This window comes from Scophthalmus maximus, chromosome 21, assembly GCF_022379125.1.
Source record: "Scophthalmus maximus strain ysfricsl-2021 chromosome 21, ASM2237912v1, whole genome shotgun sequence".
In the NCBI taxonomy this organism is placed as follows: Eukaryota; Metazoa; Chordata; class Actinopteri; order Pleuronectiformes; family Scophthalmidae; genus Scophthalmus; species Scophthalmus maximus.
The window spans coordinates 8,269,901-8,290,481 of NC_061535.1; the positions used below are offsets into that span (position 1 = coordinate 8,269,901).

A 20,581-nucleotide genomic window follows, 5' to 3' on the forward strand; every position below is an offset into this window, starting at 1 on the left:
TACCAGCATCATGTGGACGATTGCTCTGCTACTTTATGTTGAGCACGAGTTACAACCTGAACATTGCTGCTTGCAGCTTTGTTTTTATATTTAAAAGAGAGATTAAATCACCTTGACTCCTGGGGAAAGTGTTAAGAGACGGACATGACACAACCTGTTTGATTTAAAAATGTAATTTATTTATAAAACACTACACAAACTACAGTCACAGTAGAAGCAAATGTTCAGATAGAGTTCACTATTTGTAAGTGTATATTGTGGTTTTAAATGGACGTATGGACACTGGCTAATTGTGTGAGCAATAATTAACAGTCTAAACGCTATGGAAGGCATCATGTTGCACCGGGAGGTGAACGGAGCTTCATCCTAGTTTCTTCAGGAGATCGACGGCTTCTTTATGGACCTGCAGTGGAACAAATACACCAGCGGAGTATGTTAACAACACCACATAACACCCCCAGAGGTATTTAAACATCTCCCTCGAGGTAACAGGGTAATTAATAAGTCACATCACTGCACGCACCTCTTTGTCTTCCAGCGTATGAGCAGGGTAATCTTTCGCTTTGGTCAACCAGAGCTCTGCTCTCTGCTTGTCTTTCATGGCCATGTAGGTCTTCCCCAGCATCAGCAGGTTTTTACTGTAGAAGTCGGGATCAACTGAGAAGAATAAAAACCCATTTGAGATTTATGTGCATATTAAACCTCGGAGGACATCACTTACAAGTGCAGAGCGTGAGTTTAGATGTTTCCAAAACTTTGAGCCCCAGCCAACAAGAGAGCGGCAGGTTTTTTGTTTTTTTCCCACAACACGCCTCAGTGAGTTTATGGGGTGCAGCATTTTACCTTCTTCAGCTTTCAGGAAGAATTCCAAAGCCTGAAAGAGACATAAAAGTGTTGGTAAAATTGCCCAAAAAAAGGGCCTCAAACTGCTCTAACTCCAACAGTCACTGAGATGCGATGAGCGCTGAAGACAAGAGGACGCCTCACCTCCTCGTAAGTGGCCACAGGCGGGGATGAAAAAAGAGCAGCCGCCACCTTGCGCTGATACCACGGCAGCTCGGCAAAAGCAAAGCACCTAAGACAGAAAAGAGAGTTTTCTTCAAAACATGCTTCAGTTCAGTAAAATAAGATAATATAATCTTTCATTAGTCCTACAACGGGGAAATTTGCCTTGTTACAGCAGCAAAAGGGGAAAAGAAAAATATAAACATCAATAAAAAAAAGGAATAAATTAGTTAACATGCAATACAAAGACAAGGAAATAGATAACATGAGATCAAATAAGATCAGATAAGATAAGATGTTCCTTTGTTTGTCCCAAAACAGGGAAATGGTTTATAATCATCCATGTTCATTATAACTGACAACAGTTGTGTAGCCGCTCGATGTGTGGTAGTGAACACAACACATGACTGACTGGAGTCAATCTCTGTAAACTTCTTCTGGCAAACGAGGGGAAACACAACTCTGGCAAGAGATGTTTTTTGGGGGTTTTGTTTTTAAACAGCAACAGTATCATTTTCCCTTCGAAAAGAACAAATGGTAAAGATTATTAGTTTTTTTGTTCCGATTCTTTCAAATCTTTAGGACTCAAATGTTGTAACGTGCCTCATTTTGTTTTTACAATTATTGTGTGAGAGAGCTTCGCTGTTGCCAGTGTGAGTTCCTTAAACGTCCACAGTCTGAGAAGAAACTACCCGAGGTGTCAAATCTCAATCAGACTTGAATTTTAGATTAATTTTTTTAAAAGAGAAAATAATTAAAGTCTCACCAGTAACCCAAGATGTGTAAGGAAGTGGCATCTTTGGCATTGAGCTCGATGGCCCTCTGGAGGAAAAAGACACGTTTCACTTTAGGATATCAGTTATTGCGATACAGTATAATACCATTGCTGACCCACGTGTCCTCTCACCTCTAGGTGTTCCCTGATGATGTACGAGTTCCCAATTTTCACTTTGATTCCCTCGTAGTCCCCGACGTCACTGAGGCATACGGCGTACCACTGCGTCGGGGAAAGGAACAAAGCTGATAGTTTGACAGAGGGAAACTAATTTAACTGTTGGAGAGAAAAAATGTTAAGGGCGGGGGGGGCAACAACCCTCCACTGAAACCACTGTCTTACTTTGTGTGCAGCGAAACATTTTTCATCTTTCTCTAGTGCCCTCTTGGCATATTCAAAGGCCTCGAATGTCAGCTGCTTCTTCCGCTTGCCCTCCATGCCGGGCAGGAGGGTCAGGTCACGGGACGCCCGGGCCAGCCTCCACAGGAACTCTGCATCATCACTGCATGGACACAAGTGGATTCAGATGGGCTCTGTGTGTGTGTGTGTGTGTGTGTGTGTGTGTGTGTGTGTGTGTGTGTGTTTGACACCGAGCAATTAGTCACTGTCTGTTGTCGACCTCTGATGTCACAGACGTGCAGTGTCTGAAATGTTGCACTTTGGTGCCCCCTGGTGGCGGAGCCTATGACTGAGCTGCGCCCTCACCTGTCCTTGTGCTGCAGCAGCAGCTGGTAGAGTTTCTCCGTCTCCGCGCAGCTGTACAGGTAGTCGGCCTGCTCCAGAACCTCCTCTGCACAAAGAAGCACAGAACGCCACAGCGAATGCAGTCAGACTTGTTTTTGTTAAAGAAAAAATCCTCTGCAAAAAAATCTTGAATTTGAACAATCTGTCGTGCAACACTTTGCCAACCACCTTTTCCGACGGCGTGCAGCACGGCTGACCCCTGCACCCGGCGATAAGCTTCATACCCCAGGCAGGAGAGAGCAGGGAGCCCCAGGAGCAACGCAGCTCGTCCACTCTGTGTGGAGGAAAGGAGGCAGGAAGGAACAGGCGCAGAGTTAAAGTACTTCCTGGGTGTTATTATTGACGACAATGAGGCTGCAGGCGAGAAAACAGCACGGACGCCAGAATGATTAAGCTCAATGGTATTTACAGTGAGAGCAGCAGCAGCGCTTCTGGAAGTGGTCCAATAGAAGCGGTGTGTTCCCCTGACACCGGCGCCTCTCGCACGGGACTGCGTTAAAGTCCTGCTGCTCACGAACCGCATCAACACTCTCGCAGCCATCGAGTCCAAGTTCCAGAACACTCGGACGACAGGTCAAAAAGTAGGATTAAAGAGCACAACTAGAAAACGTTGCAAAAGGGACATACTTGTAATGCCTTTAAAACGTGACTAGTCTTATTGTATCCTCTTTATTTAATCGTTATTGTAATCCTCGTAGTTTTGAACATAGCCCCACATGTATATCACATCCACATATCACTTGCGTGTGAAGTCTTATTAAAAAAACAAACAGGAGCAGTTTCGTCAGCGGCTCTTGAATGCAGCCCAGGGAAGTCTGTGCCCCCGCAAATAAAGTCGACGAGAAACAAAGAAAACACTCGCGAAAGTCCCGCCGTAAGAAATCACCAACGGGCTGTTGCGCAGTTTAGTGTCACTGTAAAAAGTGTTCTTCGTTTGATTTGAGTTCGAAGGCAGCAGAGACACGTGAACAGGCGGTGTAACCTCGGGGGAAGCTCCGAGACCGAGACCGAGGCCGCCGGAGGAGGAGGAGGAGGAGGAGGGTTGGAGGAGGAGGGTTGGAGGCTCCGCACCGGATGCTCAGCGCAGCTGTTCTTGTCAGACAAACGTTTCATGTGAGCGAATGCAGGCGGGCGGTTGAACATTACACAACAACGACACAGGTAAATACGCCTGAGTGAACTGTCAGCTGTTATGAAGTAATTGGCATTTTTACCGGGGGAGAATGTTGTGGTCGGTAGTGTTGTAGTTTTGCTGCAAAGGGCCGCCACACCCACCAGACTGCCACCATGTGTAGTTACATCTGTCTTAGTCCAGACGCCGACTGTGTAATTCTGTTATTATAATTAATAAACTACTTCAGCATTAACGAATACTAGTTCAACATCATGTGTCAAATATGAACCTAAAATAGACATTGGTACATGAGTGCATCCACTTGATATGTCTGACAATGTGCCTCTATGTGATCATATCAGTGCTGCGAGCTGCCATGGCCTCAGGTGGAGCCACAGCGCCCGGGGTCACCCATTTGGCCGCAAAGGTGGAGCTGACCATCTCCTGCGAGAACCTCTTGGACATGGACGTCTTCTCCAAGTCTGACCCACTGTGCGCCTTGTACATCAACACCTCGGGCTCCCAGTGGTACGAGGTCTGTATTAGGTCTCGGCACAATGTGTTCAGGGGTGTGTATTCCAGAAAGCAGGTTTAACTAACTCTGAACCTAACCCTGAACTCTGAGTCGTGTTGCTGAGATGGGAAACTCAGAGTTTTGAGTTCTGGAATACACCCCAAATGGACCGGTGAATGTTTTATTCTGTTTTAAGAAAAGGTTCCCCTCCTGCATTTGGTTTCTGATTTGGCCTGAGCCGTCTGACGTGAGCCTACGTTAGATGTGTGTCGTCTCTTTGTGAATCAGTATGGGCGCACCGAGATGATCTTGAACTGCCTGAACCCCAAGTTTGCCAAGAAGTTTGTCATCGACTACTATTTCGAGATGGTGCAGAAGATGAAGTTCTGCGTGTATGACATCGACAATAACACCTACGACCTGGGCGACGATGATTTTCTGGGGGAGCTTGAGTGTACGCTGGGCCAAGTGAGTGTCACCTTGTAGAGTTTTCATAGACAACTTTCTGCACCTTCTCTTCGCCGAGTGACACAGACAGTGCTTTGTGTCCAGATTGTTTCCAGCAAGCAGATCACTCGATCTTTGTTGCTGAAAGACAAGAGGCCAGCAGGTCGTGGTACCATCACAGTGAGTGGACGCTTTCCTCTTTTTAAAAAAATGTGTATGGAGGTGATCAGCTGTGCCCTGACTGTGAGTGACATAAACACTAGACAGAATGGAGCACATGTAATGAGATCAGGCATCTCACTGTTGACTTTTGATGGGTTGCTTCTCTCTTGTTAGTTGTATGTCATAGAACTAGTTTTAGATGTCTTTTTCTTTTTAAACAGATCTGCGCTGAAGAAATAACAGACAACAGAGTAGCAGAGTTTGAGGTGGCGGGCCGCAGGATGGACAAAAAGGTACCGAAGGTCATTTTAGGTCTGATATTGTGGTTCTACACCTGTAAACACTGCTCGCCTATTAATCGTATACGGTTGTTCAGTATTTGTGGTGGTCCGACCCTTTCCTGGAATTCTACAAGCAGACGGAGACTGGGTGGCAGCTGGCTCACAGGACAGAGGTACACTTATACGCCAGCAGCTCTTCTTTCGTTTGCCTGCATTGAACCATTGTGGACTCGTGATTCACCGTAACGTGTTTGTGTAGGTTGTGTACAACAACCTTAACCCAATATGGAGACCCTTCCGCTTGTCACTGCGATCGCTCTGTGGAGGAGATGTGGAGAAGCCTATAAAGGTAAATTTGTTTTTTATTTTATTTTCTTTAATCTAATTTAATTTGCCCTGTAAAATGCAGCCTACTAACGTGATTTGTTTTCTTCAACTACCCCCTGAAGAACACTCCAGATTTTTCTTTTGTTGGTTTAATTGACCATACTTCTCTAACAAACTAATCATTTGTGTTATACTTGCATTTTTTTTCTCCTTTCCATCTCAAAGGAGTGCTTGCAGTCCGGCTGGATAAGCGATGTGTGTGTGCATGCAAGATTAATGACATCACATAAAGGTGTGCATTTTTTTGCTATATTTAAAAAAATTAATTTTTTACTCTTTACGTTTAGTTACTGCATTTAGTTTGTGCATCTGAGGTGTGACGTTTTTCAGCATTTCTTAGCATCTACTAATACTAATTTATATTTAATGTATTGGAAATATGTTAAGATGAATATCAGCAGCAGCGTTTACAATGGCTGTAGAAAGAATTGCGTCACTTGCTGCAAGACATTGTTATGGTCGTCCTCAGGTTGACTGCTACGACCATCGTGTCAACGGCTCTCACGACCTCATCGGGAGCTTTAAAACCACACTAGCAGAGTTGCAAGTGGGAACGCACATTTCCCCGGTGAGAATTTCCTCTGTGGTATGCTCGTGTTGATTCCAACTCCGCCAACACTTGTTATTGTTATTTGTTCTCGCTTGGCATAAATAGGCCTTGTGTTCTCACTTGAAGGTTGAATTCGAGTGCATTAACCCCAAAAAGTTGAAGAAGAAAAACTACAAAAACTCTGGGGTCATCTGCGTCAAGCGCTGCCAGGTAATGAACCCTGCACTTTAGAGCCAACCAGAAATAACTCAAGCCGCTCTCACTGGTCTTCATTTTATCCCAATACACAGTTAACTACATGTTTGCTCTTTCAGGTGCTGAAGGAGTACACCTTCCTGGATTATGTCATGGGCGGTTGTCAGATCAACTTCACTGTGAGTTTGTAAACATCGAACAACAAGATGTTACAGATCTCTCATTTATATTTGATAGCTGGGGATCTCCCTACATCTTCAAATGTGTCCTCTCTTGAATCTGTCCCAGATCGCCATCGACTTCACTGGTTCTAACGGGGATCCAAACTCTCCTGATTCCCTCCACTACATCAACCCTGATGGCTACAACGAATACCTGGCAGCCATCTGGGCCGTGGGTAATGTCATCCAGGACTATGACAGGTTAACCCCGCACTTTGCTTCGTCACACATTTACCACTTTAAATCTTGGATAATCTGTGGTTAATGATACAAGAGGAAGGCGCCTGATCCAGAGACTGAAACAAATAATGTTCAATGAAAAGCCAAGTGTGAGTTCTTGAGAAAAACTACAGACCACTGAAAACAAATTCATAAAGCAAAAGATTTTCTTACTTCATAAACCTTATTTACAGTTTTTCCTGGAACTGCTTTCTACTAAAGAAGTTGTTGCTGTTATGAAATCTCTGTTGGCAGTGTGTTCCTTGTTTTTCTTAATGGATGATAAATAACATGTCAGTATTCGTGTACTAGTTAAAAATCAGGTCTTACAGGTAATTTTCACCATTTATAGCCATGAGGAAGAGAACAGCTTAGACAAACGGAACCAAAACATAAATAATTAAGTCATTGGACATTTGTAAATTGTGTGTAGAGCTGTTGGTTTTTCAGTGTAATGGGGACCCTGGCTTTACAATCGTCTGACTTAATTTATCGTATTAAAAATACTAAGCCGTGATTTTTTTTGCTTACTAAACAATCCAGGTATTAAGCTAGTCAAACGCAATTTCTTGCAATGATCTCTCTACAGGATGTAGATTTAAAACGTATACTGTCTAGGGACTGTGTGCTTTGTGTAATATGTGTTTATGGTTTACCTATACTGTACCTTTTATATTTTCTGTCTTCCTGTGTAGTAACAAAATGTTCCCTGTCTTTGGTTTTGGAGCCAAGATCCCTCCCACCTGGCAGGTATGAAAACCCTTAAATGTAGTGACTTCATGAGCTTATACTGAGGTCTACGATGAACCAGTTTGATGTGTTCATGTAAATCAAAGATGCCTGGTTTTACTGTGATGTTTTAAAATAGTCTATGTTCCCAGCCTAAGAGATGATTATATATTTTGTCATTTTCCTGGCTGGTGGTATGCTGTTCTTTTAAAACTTCTTAATTATTGTTTTCGATGTGATTTGAGCTGTCATCCAAAGCTAAGCTTTCTCACGAGATAAAAAGTCAGGGAGACAGGATTAATGTGACTAAGTTGAGAGTGTTTTCTTCTCTTTTATATCTATGCACAGGTTTCGCATGAGTTTCCCATCAATTTCAACCCAGCAAATCCATTCTGTGCAGGTCGGTTCAAAATTTGGCGCAAGACTGTTTGCCTGAAAAAAAGTTGTCCAGTAATGCTGCATTTTGCGACCTCACTCCTGTGCGTTTTTGCAGGCATAGATGGCGTGGTGCAGGCATACCAGCAGTGTCTGCCCCAGCTGAAGCTCTGGGGTCCCACCAACTTTTCTCCCATCATCAACCATGCCGCCTGCTTCGCCCGACAAGCTCTCCGGCAGAACACGGCCTCAGTAAGTAGCCAAAGGGCAAGTGTTGAAATACACTGTGGTCAATGTAAAATCTAAGGGCACTGTGAAATCAAATAGTTGTTAGTTCTGTTTTGGGGGATGGGGTGTATCACTGTTCCTTTGTATTGCATTTGCGGTCTCAGTTTCAGAACCATTATACCCCTACTAATCAAAGAAAAGATAAACAAGCATGCATTGTTATTTACTTAAATCTCCCGCTAAAAAATCCTGCTATTTATTCAGTTGTTTATTAAAACACTTTTAGTAACTATGTAATAATGTACTAGCTGTATCAATATAGGTCAGTCACTAGTGTTGACTAGAATTCAAGTGGAATGCCAAACAAAGTGGAATTAAATGCGTAGTGTATTATCTAAAAAAGTAGGAATAAGATGATATTCAAGGATCATATTGAAACTAATTGGGAAAAGTTTGGCTCTTTGTTTTCTTTATATCTGACATTGTCTGATCAGTTTCTTTCCCGTCCATCTGCAGCAATACTATGTGCTGCTCATCATCACCGACGGCGTGATCACAGACATGGACCAGACACGCACCGCGATTGTTGAGGCCTCTCGTATGCCCATGTCCATCATCATAGTGGGTGTGGGCAAGGCAGACTTCGGCGCAATGGAGTTCCTTGACAGTGACGACCAATTGCTGCGCTCGCCGAACGGTGACGTCGCCGCAAGAGACATCGTCCAGTTTGTGCCCTTCAGAAATTTCCAGGTATGAAGCAGCACTTACCTATTTTCACTAATGTAACATGTGTTTGCGCATGTGTGAGGGATTTTTCTCAGAATTTATACACCAGCTTCTTTTGCTCCTTACATCCATGCAATATTGATGAGTTGTAAATAGCACAGATACTGTATGTGCATGCTTAAATCTGAGCGAGCATGGCCCTTAACATGACAGAGGGCCTGTTCCAACACCTGATTGTGCACAAGATGCCTTTATTTTAACAAGAGTGACCCAGTGAACTACTTATAACCCATTCAAGTACGCAAATTCCATTGCAGGCACAAATACTGCAAGTGTGATGAACCATAACACTTGTGCCTTTTCATGTGACATTGTCATTGCAGGGAAACAGTGTGGCCCTCGCCCAGAGCGTCCTGGCAGAGCTGCCTGATCAATTGGCCTCCTTCTTCAATTGCTACAAGTTGAAACCCCCTACTATATCTGGTGTTTCTGAGCCGTCCTAGAAAGGTTGGATAATTGACCCAAATACCTCATATTCATTACTTGCCTGCATCTCGTGCACCTTCTTAACTTGTGTGTTCCCTGTACGGAGCGATGCAAAGTAATGCCAAGAATGGATCTTTACAGCTTGTGTTTTCACATGTAAGGGGAAACATTTCGCCCCAAATCTGTGTTTGGATTTATTATGGTTTATTTATTATGGTTCCTGTGACACATTGACTCGTAATGCATGAAATCACTGAAGCAATCACAATAAAAGCAATCACACTGTTCTCCGCGCACTAAAAATGTATCACTTGACATGCTGGTAAGGCTTTGATGAATAAATTATTGTGCAAGTGCTTTCAAGTCATCGCTCTGTGTGAACTGTTCTCTTCCGTTACTTTGCACAATCTCTCTATGCGCCAATGCCTTGGTCTTCAAATCGTGTGGCGAAACCACTGTGGTCGCACAGTGTATAAATTCTGTGTCCAGGCAGCAGCACCGTCACCATCTAGATGACTGTTCCTATTTCAGACCTGCAGAATCAGGACCAGAAATACTTTATTGATCCTCGTGAGGAAATTAGGTATTGATCCGCGGGGGGAAGTTGGGACAACCTTTTCCTGGTTGCTCCTGTATATTGAAGCACCTTATAATTTGCATACCAAAGAAATGTCCCAGTATTGGGACATTTTTGGAACGAAATATAAGACTGAACTATGACCACAAAGATGCTTCTTCTACCCGGATATTGTGGCCATAGGACCACAGGTCGCATTGGTTCTGCTGATTCTCCGTTTTGGTCTGACTATCGCCATATGGTGGTGTTTTAATCCAAGAGTTTAATTGATTTAAGACTGTAAAATCGGCCTTTTGGTTCATGGCATGACTTTCTCAGAAAGCCTCTCCACTTGTGTAACATTTAGTCAAATTGCCACTTTTGTGTAGCTGCGTTATGTGACCATTAATCTCACATAAATGATGAACCAGCCCAGCTCCAACATGAGCAGTGCTCTGATGTCTGTGATGTCTGTGATCTCTCGGATCGCTCGGATCGCGGCCGCCTGGCGGGTGTCCCTGTACACGGAAACGAGCGCACCGGGCACCGCCCACCACCAAAGCTGGCTCCCGTGCCTCCCACCGCTGCTAGCGTGAAAATAGACAGCTAGCTGCTAGCTGGCTAACCAGGTAGGACAGGAAAAGAGAAAGGCTGCTTTGGACATTGTGTCGTTTTAGCTGTCAAAGTAAACGTAGACATTAAGCGTTTATTAGCTGCTGCTAACCGACGTGGTGCCTCTGCTCGACTTTACTTCGCAACGTGTCGCCGTTAGCTGTGAACGAAGATACGCGTTAACTCATTCGCGTCAACGGCGACTAAGTTGGAGTTAATATCCGTTAAACATGTTTTTTTAAACATGATCTTTGTGAATAGTAATAAACGTGAGCACAGGCGACGGACTCCGTAACGTTCTCTATCCAGTAACGTGTTTTTTCTTTTAGCTGCATGTTGGCCAGTTGCGTCACTGAAGTCGGCTTACGCTTCGGTAGTTGAGGGGAATGTTAAGGGGAAAATTAACGTCTTAGCGGCCGGTTCTGTGTTTCTGCAGCTTTTTTACTTATGGAAATATGTTGAGATTTTCCTCGCAAAGCCTCTGTAAGTAAATGAAACGGTGACATTTCACCTGAAATGTGGTTTCAGACGGTGATGATGGCTTCAAGCAGGATGTCTACAGCAGTATAATGTGCAAAAAACGGTGAATCGGCCTCTTAATTCCCCTTATCTTTCACCTTCACCATAACTCGCGAATGGGAAGCTAACTTCGGCGTCGTTGGGTATATTTTGTTTCCCGTTAATTGTCGTTATGTTACTAACAGTGTGAGATGTTTTCATATTGAACAGATGCTGTAATACTTACTTTGTTTAAATTTTTTTTTTTACTGTTTGGCACGTTGCTTAAAGTCCAGCACAAAAGAGACTTTAATTGGCAATGTAGTTGAAAAATCAAGAAAATAAACATAATCCATCTTCTGCGTGATGGCAGGGGGACAAACAGTCCGGGCTCTGGGCGGCTGGGGTCACGTCCTCATGCTTTATATCTTTAGCCAGCACCACCCTAACGGAAAAATACATGACTTACGTTAAGTAGATAAAGTAATAGCCGAATTTACCTTAAGTCCTCAAAGAAGCATGACATCTCTTACACAAGACGAACTCCACCCACAAACCAGTCATAGTTATATTTTTAAACAGTCTGGCTGCTTCTCTCACATCCAGTTCAAACTTAATTGTCATATGTTCGAGACACAATGCAATGTAACTCTCAATCTGCAAAACCTACAAGCAATCATCGCAAAATATCACCGACAGAATACATAAGACCTAAATACAGGCAACAGACGTGCAAAGAAATGTTCCCACGAAGAGTCGTCAAAAGACACGTAAAGATGAGGAGTGTGTAAACAAAGAGCCTGTGTGTGAAAAGAGTCTGCAAAGTTTAGGCTACATGTGTCTGCCTTTTTTCTTTGTCTGCCAAGTACGGAGAAGATGATGCGGAGCCAGTGTTTGACAAGAATTGTGCACTTGTGTTTGTCAGTTGCTGTGTGCGAGTGTGTGTCCTCCAGACTGAGATGGCAGCAGCAGGTGGAACCCCAGGTCCGAGGGTCGCGGACTGCGTGACCAAGGTGTCGCTGAGCGTCTCCTGTGACAATCTGCTCGACATGGACTCATTCTCAAAGTCCGACCCACTGTGCGTGCTTTTCATGAACAGCTCTGGGCCACACTGGTGTGAGGTAAGTGGGATAATGGGTCGTTCTTCTAAACACACACTCATGCACACACACACACACACTGATGAAGAACCTGCGTTGTGTGTCATTCCCTACTGTGAGTCCAGAGTGTCTGACAGAGAATGTGTATCCTTGATTCGTGTTTTTCACTTGTGTATCTGTGTTAGATTGGCCGGACCGAAAAAATAGAGAACTGCCTTAATCCCAGCTTCTCCAAGACTTTTGTCATTGACTACTACTTTGAGATGGTGCAGAAGCTGAAATTTGAAGTGTACGACATTGACAGTTCCAACTGCAGTCTGCAAGATGCCGACTTCCTGGGAGAAATGGAATGTACCCTGGGGCAGGTAAAAGCTAGACAGGTCCTTTATCATGTGTAGTCATCATGCTTCGCTTTTGTTTGTTTGTTTACCATTGTAAGTGGAATATCTTGTGATAGCTAAACATGTCTCAATGTGATTTATTCTTCTGTTCAGGTTGTGTCTTCAAGGAAACTAACAAAACCACTTGTCATGAAGGACAAGAGGCCGGCAGGAAAAGGAACCATCACCGTGAGTTGCTTTCATTCAGATTGGAGCTTTGATGGTATTTAGTTCAAAGTGTAAAAGTATTCCCTGGTTTATTGACACATATTTTTTTATCCTTAACACAGTATTGTTTCTTGTTATTTAGATATGCGCTGAAGAAAGAACAGACAACAGGGCCGTGGAATTTGAAATTGCGGCCAGAAAACTGGATAAAAAGGTATTGATCCTGTGATGTTGCAGTGGTGTGATGAATTAAGTATCTATGATGTCTGTTAACTACTTTATATTTATATTGTGTATATGCTAATGTGTCGCCTATTAACTAGATATTCATAAGTATTTTGTTTGGTTCAGCTGTATATTACAATCATGTTCATTTCCAGGATTTCTTCGGGAAGTCCGACCCTTTCCTGGAATTCTACAAGCAGACAGAAAGTGGATGGCAGCTTGCTCACAGAACAGAGGTACAGATATAAGAGTTTTGTTCCCTGCCATCGCTCTGTCAGTTACTGTCAGTCACAGTTCCGCCTCATTGTTGGTCCAAGAAAATAAATCCCTGGTTTCACTTTAAACCGTTGCTGTTTCTCGTTCGCACCATTTTCTGTAACTAGGCAACCAAATGCAGATTAAAGAATCTGCTTCCTGTTTACACAGGCACTGTGACTCTGACTCTGTTACTTTGTTACTAATTAATAAGCTAAATCAGAAAACTGTACCCCATATTGAGTAGATGATCTCATTAGATTCTGTCGCGCCCCCTGTGAATCTGTTGCATTGTTCAGGTGGTGAAAAACAACCTAAACCCAACATGGAGACGATTCCGTGTCCCGCTGCAGTCACTCTGTGGAGGTGATGTAGAGAAATCTATAAAGGTAAACACTCTCACACACACACACACACACACACACGTTTCCCTAAATCCAAGCTGAACAGCCCTTTAAAATATTCCCAAACATTCAGCAAATTTTACATTTTGAGAAGCATGAACCAATTAATTATTGGCATTTTTTGCTTAAAGATGCCTTAAGCAACTTATTAAATCTGAAAAAAATATGCAAATGGATTTTCTTATATTTAATTAATGGATTAAATGTTAGCTCCGTCAACAGAACAGAATCTCTCATGAGGTATAATGACAAATGTCAGCAGATAATTTAAAAATGTAAACCAATTGTGTTTTTTTTGTTTTTTTACAGATTCTTTCATTTGTCAATTATGATATGTGTTGTATGATGTTTTCAGTCCAGCTGTGATGGAAATGAAAAAAGAGAAACCTGCCTTTTTGAAAATGTTGTTCTTGTCCATATCTAAGGGTTCGAATATCTTGGTACAAATAAGGAATTATGTGTGTAAGCACATGTGTAAGCACATTAGTTTATGTGTTGTTTTTATTGTTTTGTTTCTGTCCTCTAACCCTGTTAAAGCACACTTATCTGGAAGAGATGCTTTCCAGTCAACAGTGCAAGTGAGTTTACTGTCAACACCTTGAGTGCTCTTCATGTAAGGGATGTACAGTGTCTGTGACAGGACAGGTCAAACTCCTCGACGCACCTTTATATCGATCTTGAAAGGATTATGTACAGCTACAGTATGTAGAGTTTGGCCTATTGGTGAACTTACCAGATATTGAGTGTGTGTCCCTGGTTGTTCTTTGACTTCAGTGCTCCATGTCGGCAGTTTGAGACAGTGGGACATGGGCAAAAGGCAGAAAACATAAACTCAAAGTATGTGTTAAAATTAACTAAAGGTTTTTGTCCGTATAAGCAGTTAGATACTGTAGTTCTCTGTCAGGGAAAAATGCGCACACAATATAATACAAATGTAACCAGTGCTGACCAGTCACTGACCTATTGGTTGTTGCTCTTTCAAAGCTAATGTATGTACAGTATATAGTATAGGTGAACTGCTGCTCCCCACATCACTGTTGGATGTGGTTACAGGCGAAACACAGAGGGTTACTCCTTTTGGACAATTCTTTAGTTATTGTACTTCGTTACTTTCTGCCACTGTCAACAGGTAAGTTGACCAATGGGTCGGGTCGAGGTTTTCCTTTGGGATCACTGTCAGTTAGTCCATGAGCTTCCATAGTTGTTCATCTTGTAATTTAGGCCTACTGTAGCATCACAGTTTGTCACGTCTTTACTGGCTGCTCCATGCTTTGTCTAGACCTGTCTGTCTGCTGACTGTTCTCTGGACTCTGAAGGTGGACAGAAGCTGCAGTGTGCAGGTTCTGTTTCAGGTCTAATGGAGTTAGTTAGGGGCCGTTCTCTTTCTGTTTAAAAGTTGGAAGGCTTGTGTGTGTTCCTGTTTGATGTTTCCGTAGCAGGCCTTACATTTGAAGCTTTCACACCCATAGCATGCTTTTTGTCTCATCTGCCCTACACTGATGATAATCTGTCAGTTAGTCTAGTTTGCTCATTTAACATCAAAGAGAATGGACTGATTTTTTGTCTTGTTTTCTCCTAAATGTCTGTGTTTCTCAGGTAGATTGTTACGACTACAACAACAGCGGATCACACGAAATTATTGGATCCTTTCAGGCCACACTCTGCCAAATACAGCAGGGTTCACAGACCTACGCGGTGAGCTCTGTGTTTGTTGGTCAGTTCTGACATTTTGAGCGTGAGCCAAACTGAACATGTCACGAACGGAATGTAAAGTTCCCGTCCTGCTTTTTTTCTTTTCACAAGCACATTTTTATGGTATTTTTTCCTAACGCCTGCAGTGTGTTTGTCATCCTCTCAGGCCGAGTTTGAATGCATCAATAGTAAGAAGAAACAGAAGAAGAAAGGATACAAAAACTCTGGTGTTATTGTGATAAAACAGTGCAAGGTAATGTCGATTCAATATACTTTTTTTGGGGGGGGGGGGGGGGGGGGGGGGGGGGGCTTGAGTATGTTCTGTAAAAGAAACCTGTATATCTTACAAAAATAGTCAATGATTTTTATCTGGCAGAATGTTTTATCTTTTAGGTCAATTTGTTTTTGTCATTTCATTATTGAATGAAATTTATTATTTTTGAAAGGTCTTTTTAATTTTTACCGTCAATATTTATTTGCAGGTGGTAAAGGAGTACACGTTTCTGGATTACATAATGGGTGGCTGCCAGATTAACTTCACTGTGAGTGATCAACACATTTTTCTATAAATCTTTTTGAATATGTTTGTTAAGGAAGAATCAAAAAAATTTGCCTCATGCTTATATGTCATGGTTTCTTCATATGTACACTGTGGGAATGTGAAGGAAACTTTTGTTATGATGTTGTCAGGCTTTTATTTATTTTTAATTTGTGTATTTTTTCCGTCCTCTGCTCACCAGATCGCTATAGACTTCACAGGTTCCAACGGGGATCCCAAGTCCCCGTTGTCCCTCCACTACATCAACCCTCAGGGCTACAATGAATACCTGGCAGCTATCTGGGCTGTAGGTAATGTCATCCAGGACTATGACAGGTGAATGCACAAAATTGTTTTTCTATGAGGCATTATGATAATCCAAAGCATTGGATTGTTTTTAGAAAATCGGTCCATTCAAAATATCACAGTTTGAGGTTGGAAGAATAATGTAATATTATACATATTCTATCTGAATAGCGCTGGAGTCTATTGCTCTTTTTGTATAAACTTTCTCCCTCTGTAGCATCTAGTTTGTTTTGCTCTGTTTGCACAGTGACAAGATGTTCCCTGCTTTTGGTTTTGGAGCCCAGATCCCTCCTACGTGGCAGGTGATTGTTTATTTCAGTTGAAACATCCTTTGATATTTGTACAGACATTTTCCTTCATAATTAAACTCTCTAAAACATAAAAAAGTCTTGTTTTGCATTGATGAAGCTCTTCTCATCCCAGACTAGTTGGCATCTGATCCAGATTCATATTTGTTTGTGTTTGCAGGTCAGCCATGAGTTTCCCATCAACTTCAATCCATCAAATCCATTTTGTGCAGGTAATAAAAGACAACATTTGTACTAAACCATTCAGTAAAATTTAGAGGCTATAGTTAACCAAGCATGCTGCATCTTTTACATAGCTGTGGATAGAATAAAGAACTTCAGGGTAAGAAGGTCAATCATGGCTGACATGTTTGATCCGCATCTCACAAGGAATTTAAATTTCTGTGCAGGTTGCGCTTGTCCCATGAATTGATCATCGTGTTGTGGTGTGCACACCATTTACACTTATGCTAAATCAACATGTCTGTTCATGTTGGTGTTTTGCGTCCAACTTTTTTTTGTTTTGTAGGTATAGAAGGTGTGGTGGGCGCCTACCAGCAGTGTCTACCTCAGGTGAAACTTTATGGCCCCACGAACTTTTCTCCAATCATCAACCATGCGGCCCACTTTGGCAGGCAGGCTCTGCAGCAGAAAACGGCCTCGGTGAGTCACAGGAAGTCTTAATTCGTTTAGAATATTGTAACTGTATTTGTTGTGTGCAAATGTCTGTTATTGAAGTTATTGTGTAGAACATAATCTAAACCAGTTCTTCTCTCCACCCAATAACAATCACTGGAGATGAAAATATCATCAACTTAGTTCTTTTTTTTCTGTGTTGATCCCCAGCAATACTTTGTTCTGCTCATCATCACCGACGGAGTGATCACAGACATGGATCAGACCCTCAACGCCATCGTCAACGCCTCTCGTCTGCCCATGTCAATCATCATAGTTGGGGTAGGGGGGGCGGACTTCAGTGCCATGGAGGTCCTAGATGGGGACGATGGAATTTTACGCTCTGCTACAGGCGAGGCCGCCATGAGGGACATTGTGCAGTTTGTCCCATTCAGGCAGTTCCAGAATGTAAGCTGAATTATGAAGTCTTTGTCGGCATGCAACACCTGAGCTTCTTAGAAATCCTTAAATGATGTCCTCACGTCTAATTTCAGGCAGGCACTGCAGCCCTTGCCCAGAGTGTACTGGCAGAGTTGCCTGACCAAGTGGCCTCCTTCTTCAATTTATTTGACCTGAAGCCCCCCAGCGAACCCAGTCCTTCCTAGAAATGTAGGAGTTACCCGACCAACTCACCCATCCCCGTTCTCCTCCCTCTTTCCCACATTTGATCCACAGCTGCATGAATTTAAATAGAGGCATAATGAGATTGTATATCCTGTCTTCATGGTTTACAGTGTGAGGGACAGTCCAGTGCTCCAAGTGCGACCAAAAGTCTGTCAAATGCAATTTAACATTTACATTTTTTTCCCACCAGTGCACCTGACATTTAGCAGGTCTCGTGCGTCTTCGGTGATCCAGTCCCAAGTGGACATCTCTAAGTACAGCTGTTTACAGCTAACGTCTTTGGCCACATTAAAGGATCACCTACTAGCCCTCTGTATAAAATACATATGTACATACTCAGTTGTTACAAAAACAAATCATAAACTGGCGTTGTGCACGTCTGAAGTTTAGAAAAGCCCATAGAGATATATTGCGAGTGCGTCGAACATCTTGGCTGTTTCGGTTTGCCTGAAACACGCAGAGAAATAGATCCGGTCTTTATAGTTTTAATTGCATTTTTTCTAAGAAAAACGATAGTCCGGAGTCCAGAATCGTGTAATCATTTCCTGCCATAGAGATGTACTTTAAATTTTTTTATCTCACTGATAACATTTGTTAACTGTCCATTAACTGTTCACTGACAATTTTAAATGTTCTATTAAGATTGGATGACACAAAAAAATACCAATTATATTTTTTTTTATACATCAATGGGTTAATTTCTGTGGCGGCCTGTCATAGTCTCATTTGTTAATGATCAGATTTTTGGTTTGACATTTCTCATAACAATATGAAAGATCTGTAATTGATAGTGTTAATCAAAAACCTTGTCGGTTAATGGTTAAACTGTTCAATTATTTACATCCCTTGTCTGTAGGTCTGCATGTGAAATAGTCTGTCAATGTGTTGACATGCTCTGCTAAAAACACTAACTCAACTTTGCTGTTTACGCAGAGTGTGCGTGTGAATTTTTTCTCTAGGAGTCTCTGCTGATTGTGTATGTGTCTCCTATTGGCCTTGAAGGAAGGACTTCACTGTAAAATATGAAGCCAAATTCAACTTGAGAGACATTAAAGAGAGAGATGCATAAATTACAATTCCTAGAGAGTTGTAATGAGATACATACACTCAATCTCAGAGCCCTGAAAAGATTTAGATAAGCCAGTAAAAAGTAGTTTTGAACAATGTATTGTTAGTACGGTAGGTAGGTATAGCCACTGAAACAAAAAATGGTAGCACAAAAATGTGAAAGTTAAGCATAATGTGGTCACTTGCTATTTAAATGCAAACAGATCTCAGGAGGGATTCAATAACAAAGATGTAAAATGGTTGGTTACTACACTTTCCTTCTGCCTCTGCCCCATCTTTTTAGGGTCCTCAAGAAATGCTCGCTCAGAGTGTCTTGGCAGAAGTCCCTGGTCAGATGGCAAGTTTCTTCAACACAATGGGTTTGATGCCACCCCAAGGCAACACCCCTCCCCCTGACCTCTCAGCATCAGCACCCCCCCAGTGAGGGATCCTGAGGATCAGCTTTTCTCCTCAGTATAACACCTTCAAATGTCCACTCATATATTATTCCTATTGTTGGCAAGTCCACTTGAACTCTGAATCAAGTGGACTGAATTTGTCATTTGCTGGTCCTTTTCTTCTAAGTATATTATTCATAAAATGGGAATGCGAGAAAAAAAATACAGAAGGTATATAGCCATAGTACTTCTAACCATCTAACATTTGTTGTCTTGCACGTAACATTAATATTTAATGTGACCCTTGTCTTGTCTTTTAGTGACTCAAGTGCCAGAATTGTTAAGATTTTATCATTTCTTATTTTATCATTTGGTTCATGAATCAGGTGAAACACGTGTGTTTTGACTCAAGGTTTTTGGTTTTCGTTGAAAAACTGAGGCAATATCCATCTGCGTGGTCAGTCAGAAACTCTGCATGAAAGGGCAAGAGTACTTTCTGCTCATGTCTCCGTTTCAATTGAGATCAGGGACCTTGGTCAAAGTAATGGCTTTGCCAAACACCAGGAAAACTTCAACAATGTTTACAAATGAGGGCTTAACAGATGAATAGTTTGAATATCTCTTGTAATTTTACCTTACAAAAGTCGCTGCATTGTGTCCCTGCTGCTGTTTTGCACGTCTTGTCTATTTCTGTTTTGGTTTGATGTAATACTTGGTGCTTAAACGAACGTTATCTCAGGGAGCCCTTCATTGCACCAGTGGAGAGCTTCATTTGGTAAAATATACGTTTACATTGATTCACATTTAAAGTTCAATCTGTCATCAAACTTAACTGACAGTTATGAAAATGACCACGTACATTTCATTAAGTATTTTACATTTGTATTTTTAGTGTATGTTAAGTTGTTTGCACTGATCACTGTGCCAATGCCTTATCTAATATAACTTTCTTTGTCATTGATGTTGATTTTATCAATATTTTATGTAAATGTGATATGTAATTGAAGAAGAAAAAATCTAATTTGACGAGCAAAATAGCAATTTTCTACTTTAACACATTAATGTATAATTCTGAGACTATTAGTTTATGCCACCTCCTTAAACATTAAAAACATACTTAATGCGTTTTCAGTGCTTTCCTGTAATGTGTATCATGACCAAAGTGTAGAAATAGAGATCTATTTTCTTAACCTGCCAGATCTCATCACATACAGTATGATGAACGCAGCAGGAGATTGACTGAGTCAGTTGCATTCATTACAGGAGGATAAACCTCTTGAGCGTCCTGTGGTGTCGGGCTCATACTGTATTTTCACATGGGGTCTGATATTCTCCAGAGATTTATACCAGGGGGCTTTGCTTTTCCACATACTGTGCCTCCATGTAAATATTGAAGGGACAGACCAATGTCATCACAGCACCAAAGAGCTAGGAGCCTGCAGGTCCTCCATTTTAATCTTCGATTACTTTTTTGTTTTTATACATAGGAATATCAAACCACTGTCATACACAATGACAGCCCTTTAGTATTTCATACCTGGAATTTTTCTTCAAATTACAACTTTGCATATTCACTAGCTCGCTTATTTATGATTTTATTGACATCAAACCACCTCTGTCGTGTCTGGAACATCCTCTCGCAACTTTCACAGCTGTTA

General features: G+C 41.9%; 3 protein-coding genes across 8 annotated transcripts; 2 read left to right on the forward strand and 1 right to left on the reverse strand.

The window, feature by feature from the left end:
* Positions 1-157: 157 nt before the first annotated feature.
* Positions 158-3,070, reverse strand: rmdn1 (regulator of microtubule dynamics 1). The gene is made up of 10 exons (XM_035619508.2): positions 2,934-3,070; positions 2,693-2,798; positions 2,486-2,570; positions 2,123-2,282; positions 1,913-2,002; positions 1,772-1,827; positions 988-1,075; positions 844-874; positions 524-657; positions 158-403 (listed from the first exon to the last, which is right to left on the reverse strand). Exons 1-10 carry the CDS (start codon positions 3,063-3,065, stop codon positions 362-364), a joined length of 924 nt encoding a protein of 307 aa, XP_035475401.1. The 5' UTR covers positions 3,066-3,070; the 3' UTR covers positions 158-361.
* Positions 3,071-3,545: 475 nt separating this feature from the next.
* Positions 3,546-9,525, forward strand: LOC118291316 (copine-3). Of its 3 annotated transcripts, XM_035619495.2 has the most exons (16): positions 3,546-3,685; positions 4,001-4,173; positions 4,441-4,620; positions 4,705-4,779; positions 4,983-5,054; positions 5,138-5,215; positions 5,302-5,391; positions 5,899-5,997; positions 6,106-6,189; positions 6,294-6,353; positions 6,463-6,596; positions 7,310-7,364; positions 7,692-7,743; positions 7,837-7,970; positions 8,463-8,696; positions 9,056-9,525. In XM_035619495.2, the coding sequence occupies exons 2-16, from the start codon at positions 4,015-4,017 to the stop codon at positions 9,173-9,175; spliced, it is 1,626 nt and encodes a 541-aa protein (XP_035475388.1). In that variant the 5' UTR covers positions 3,546-3,685; positions 4,001-4,014; the 3' UTR covers positions 9,176-9,525. The 3 variants fall into 3 exon arrangements, with proteins under 3 accessions (XP_035475388.1, XP_035475390.1, XP_035475389.1); XM_035619497.1 differs by lacking the exon at positions 3,546-3,685 and having other exon boundaries at positions 4,032-4,166; XM_035619496.1 differs by lacking the exon at positions 3,546-3,685 and having other exon boundaries at positions 4,035-4,173; positions 4,349-4,620.
* Positions 9,526-10,187: 662 nt separating this feature from the next.
* Positions 10,188-20,049, forward strand: LOC118291314 (copine-3). Of its 4 annotated transcripts, XM_035619493.2 has the most exons (17): positions 10,188-10,343; positions 11,750-11,945; positions 12,110-12,289; positions 12,419-12,493; positions 12,615-12,686; positions 12,853-12,933; positions 13,252-13,341; positions 14,953-15,051; positions 15,215-15,301; positions 15,531-15,590; positions 15,789-15,922; positions 16,140-16,194; positions 16,361-16,412; positions 16,709-16,842; positions 17,026-17,262; positions 17,349-17,463; positions 18,830-18,968. In XM_035619493.2, the coding sequence occupies exons 2-16, from the start codon at positions 11,784-11,786 to the stop codon at positions 17,457-17,459; spliced, it is 1,629 nt and encodes a 542-aa protein (XP_035475386.1). In that variant the 5' UTR covers positions 10,188-10,343; positions 11,750-11,783; the 3' UTR covers positions 17,460-17,463; positions 18,830-18,968. The 4 variants fall into 4 exon arrangements, 3 of the variants coding, with proteins under 3 accessions (XP_035475386.1, XP_035475385.1, XP_035475387.1); XM_035619492.2 differs by lacking the exon at positions 17,349-17,463 and having other exon boundaries at positions 18,830-20,049; XR_004786613.2 differs by lacking the exons at positions 16,140-16,194; positions 16,361-16,412.
* Positions 20,050-20,581: the final 532 nt, after the last annotated feature.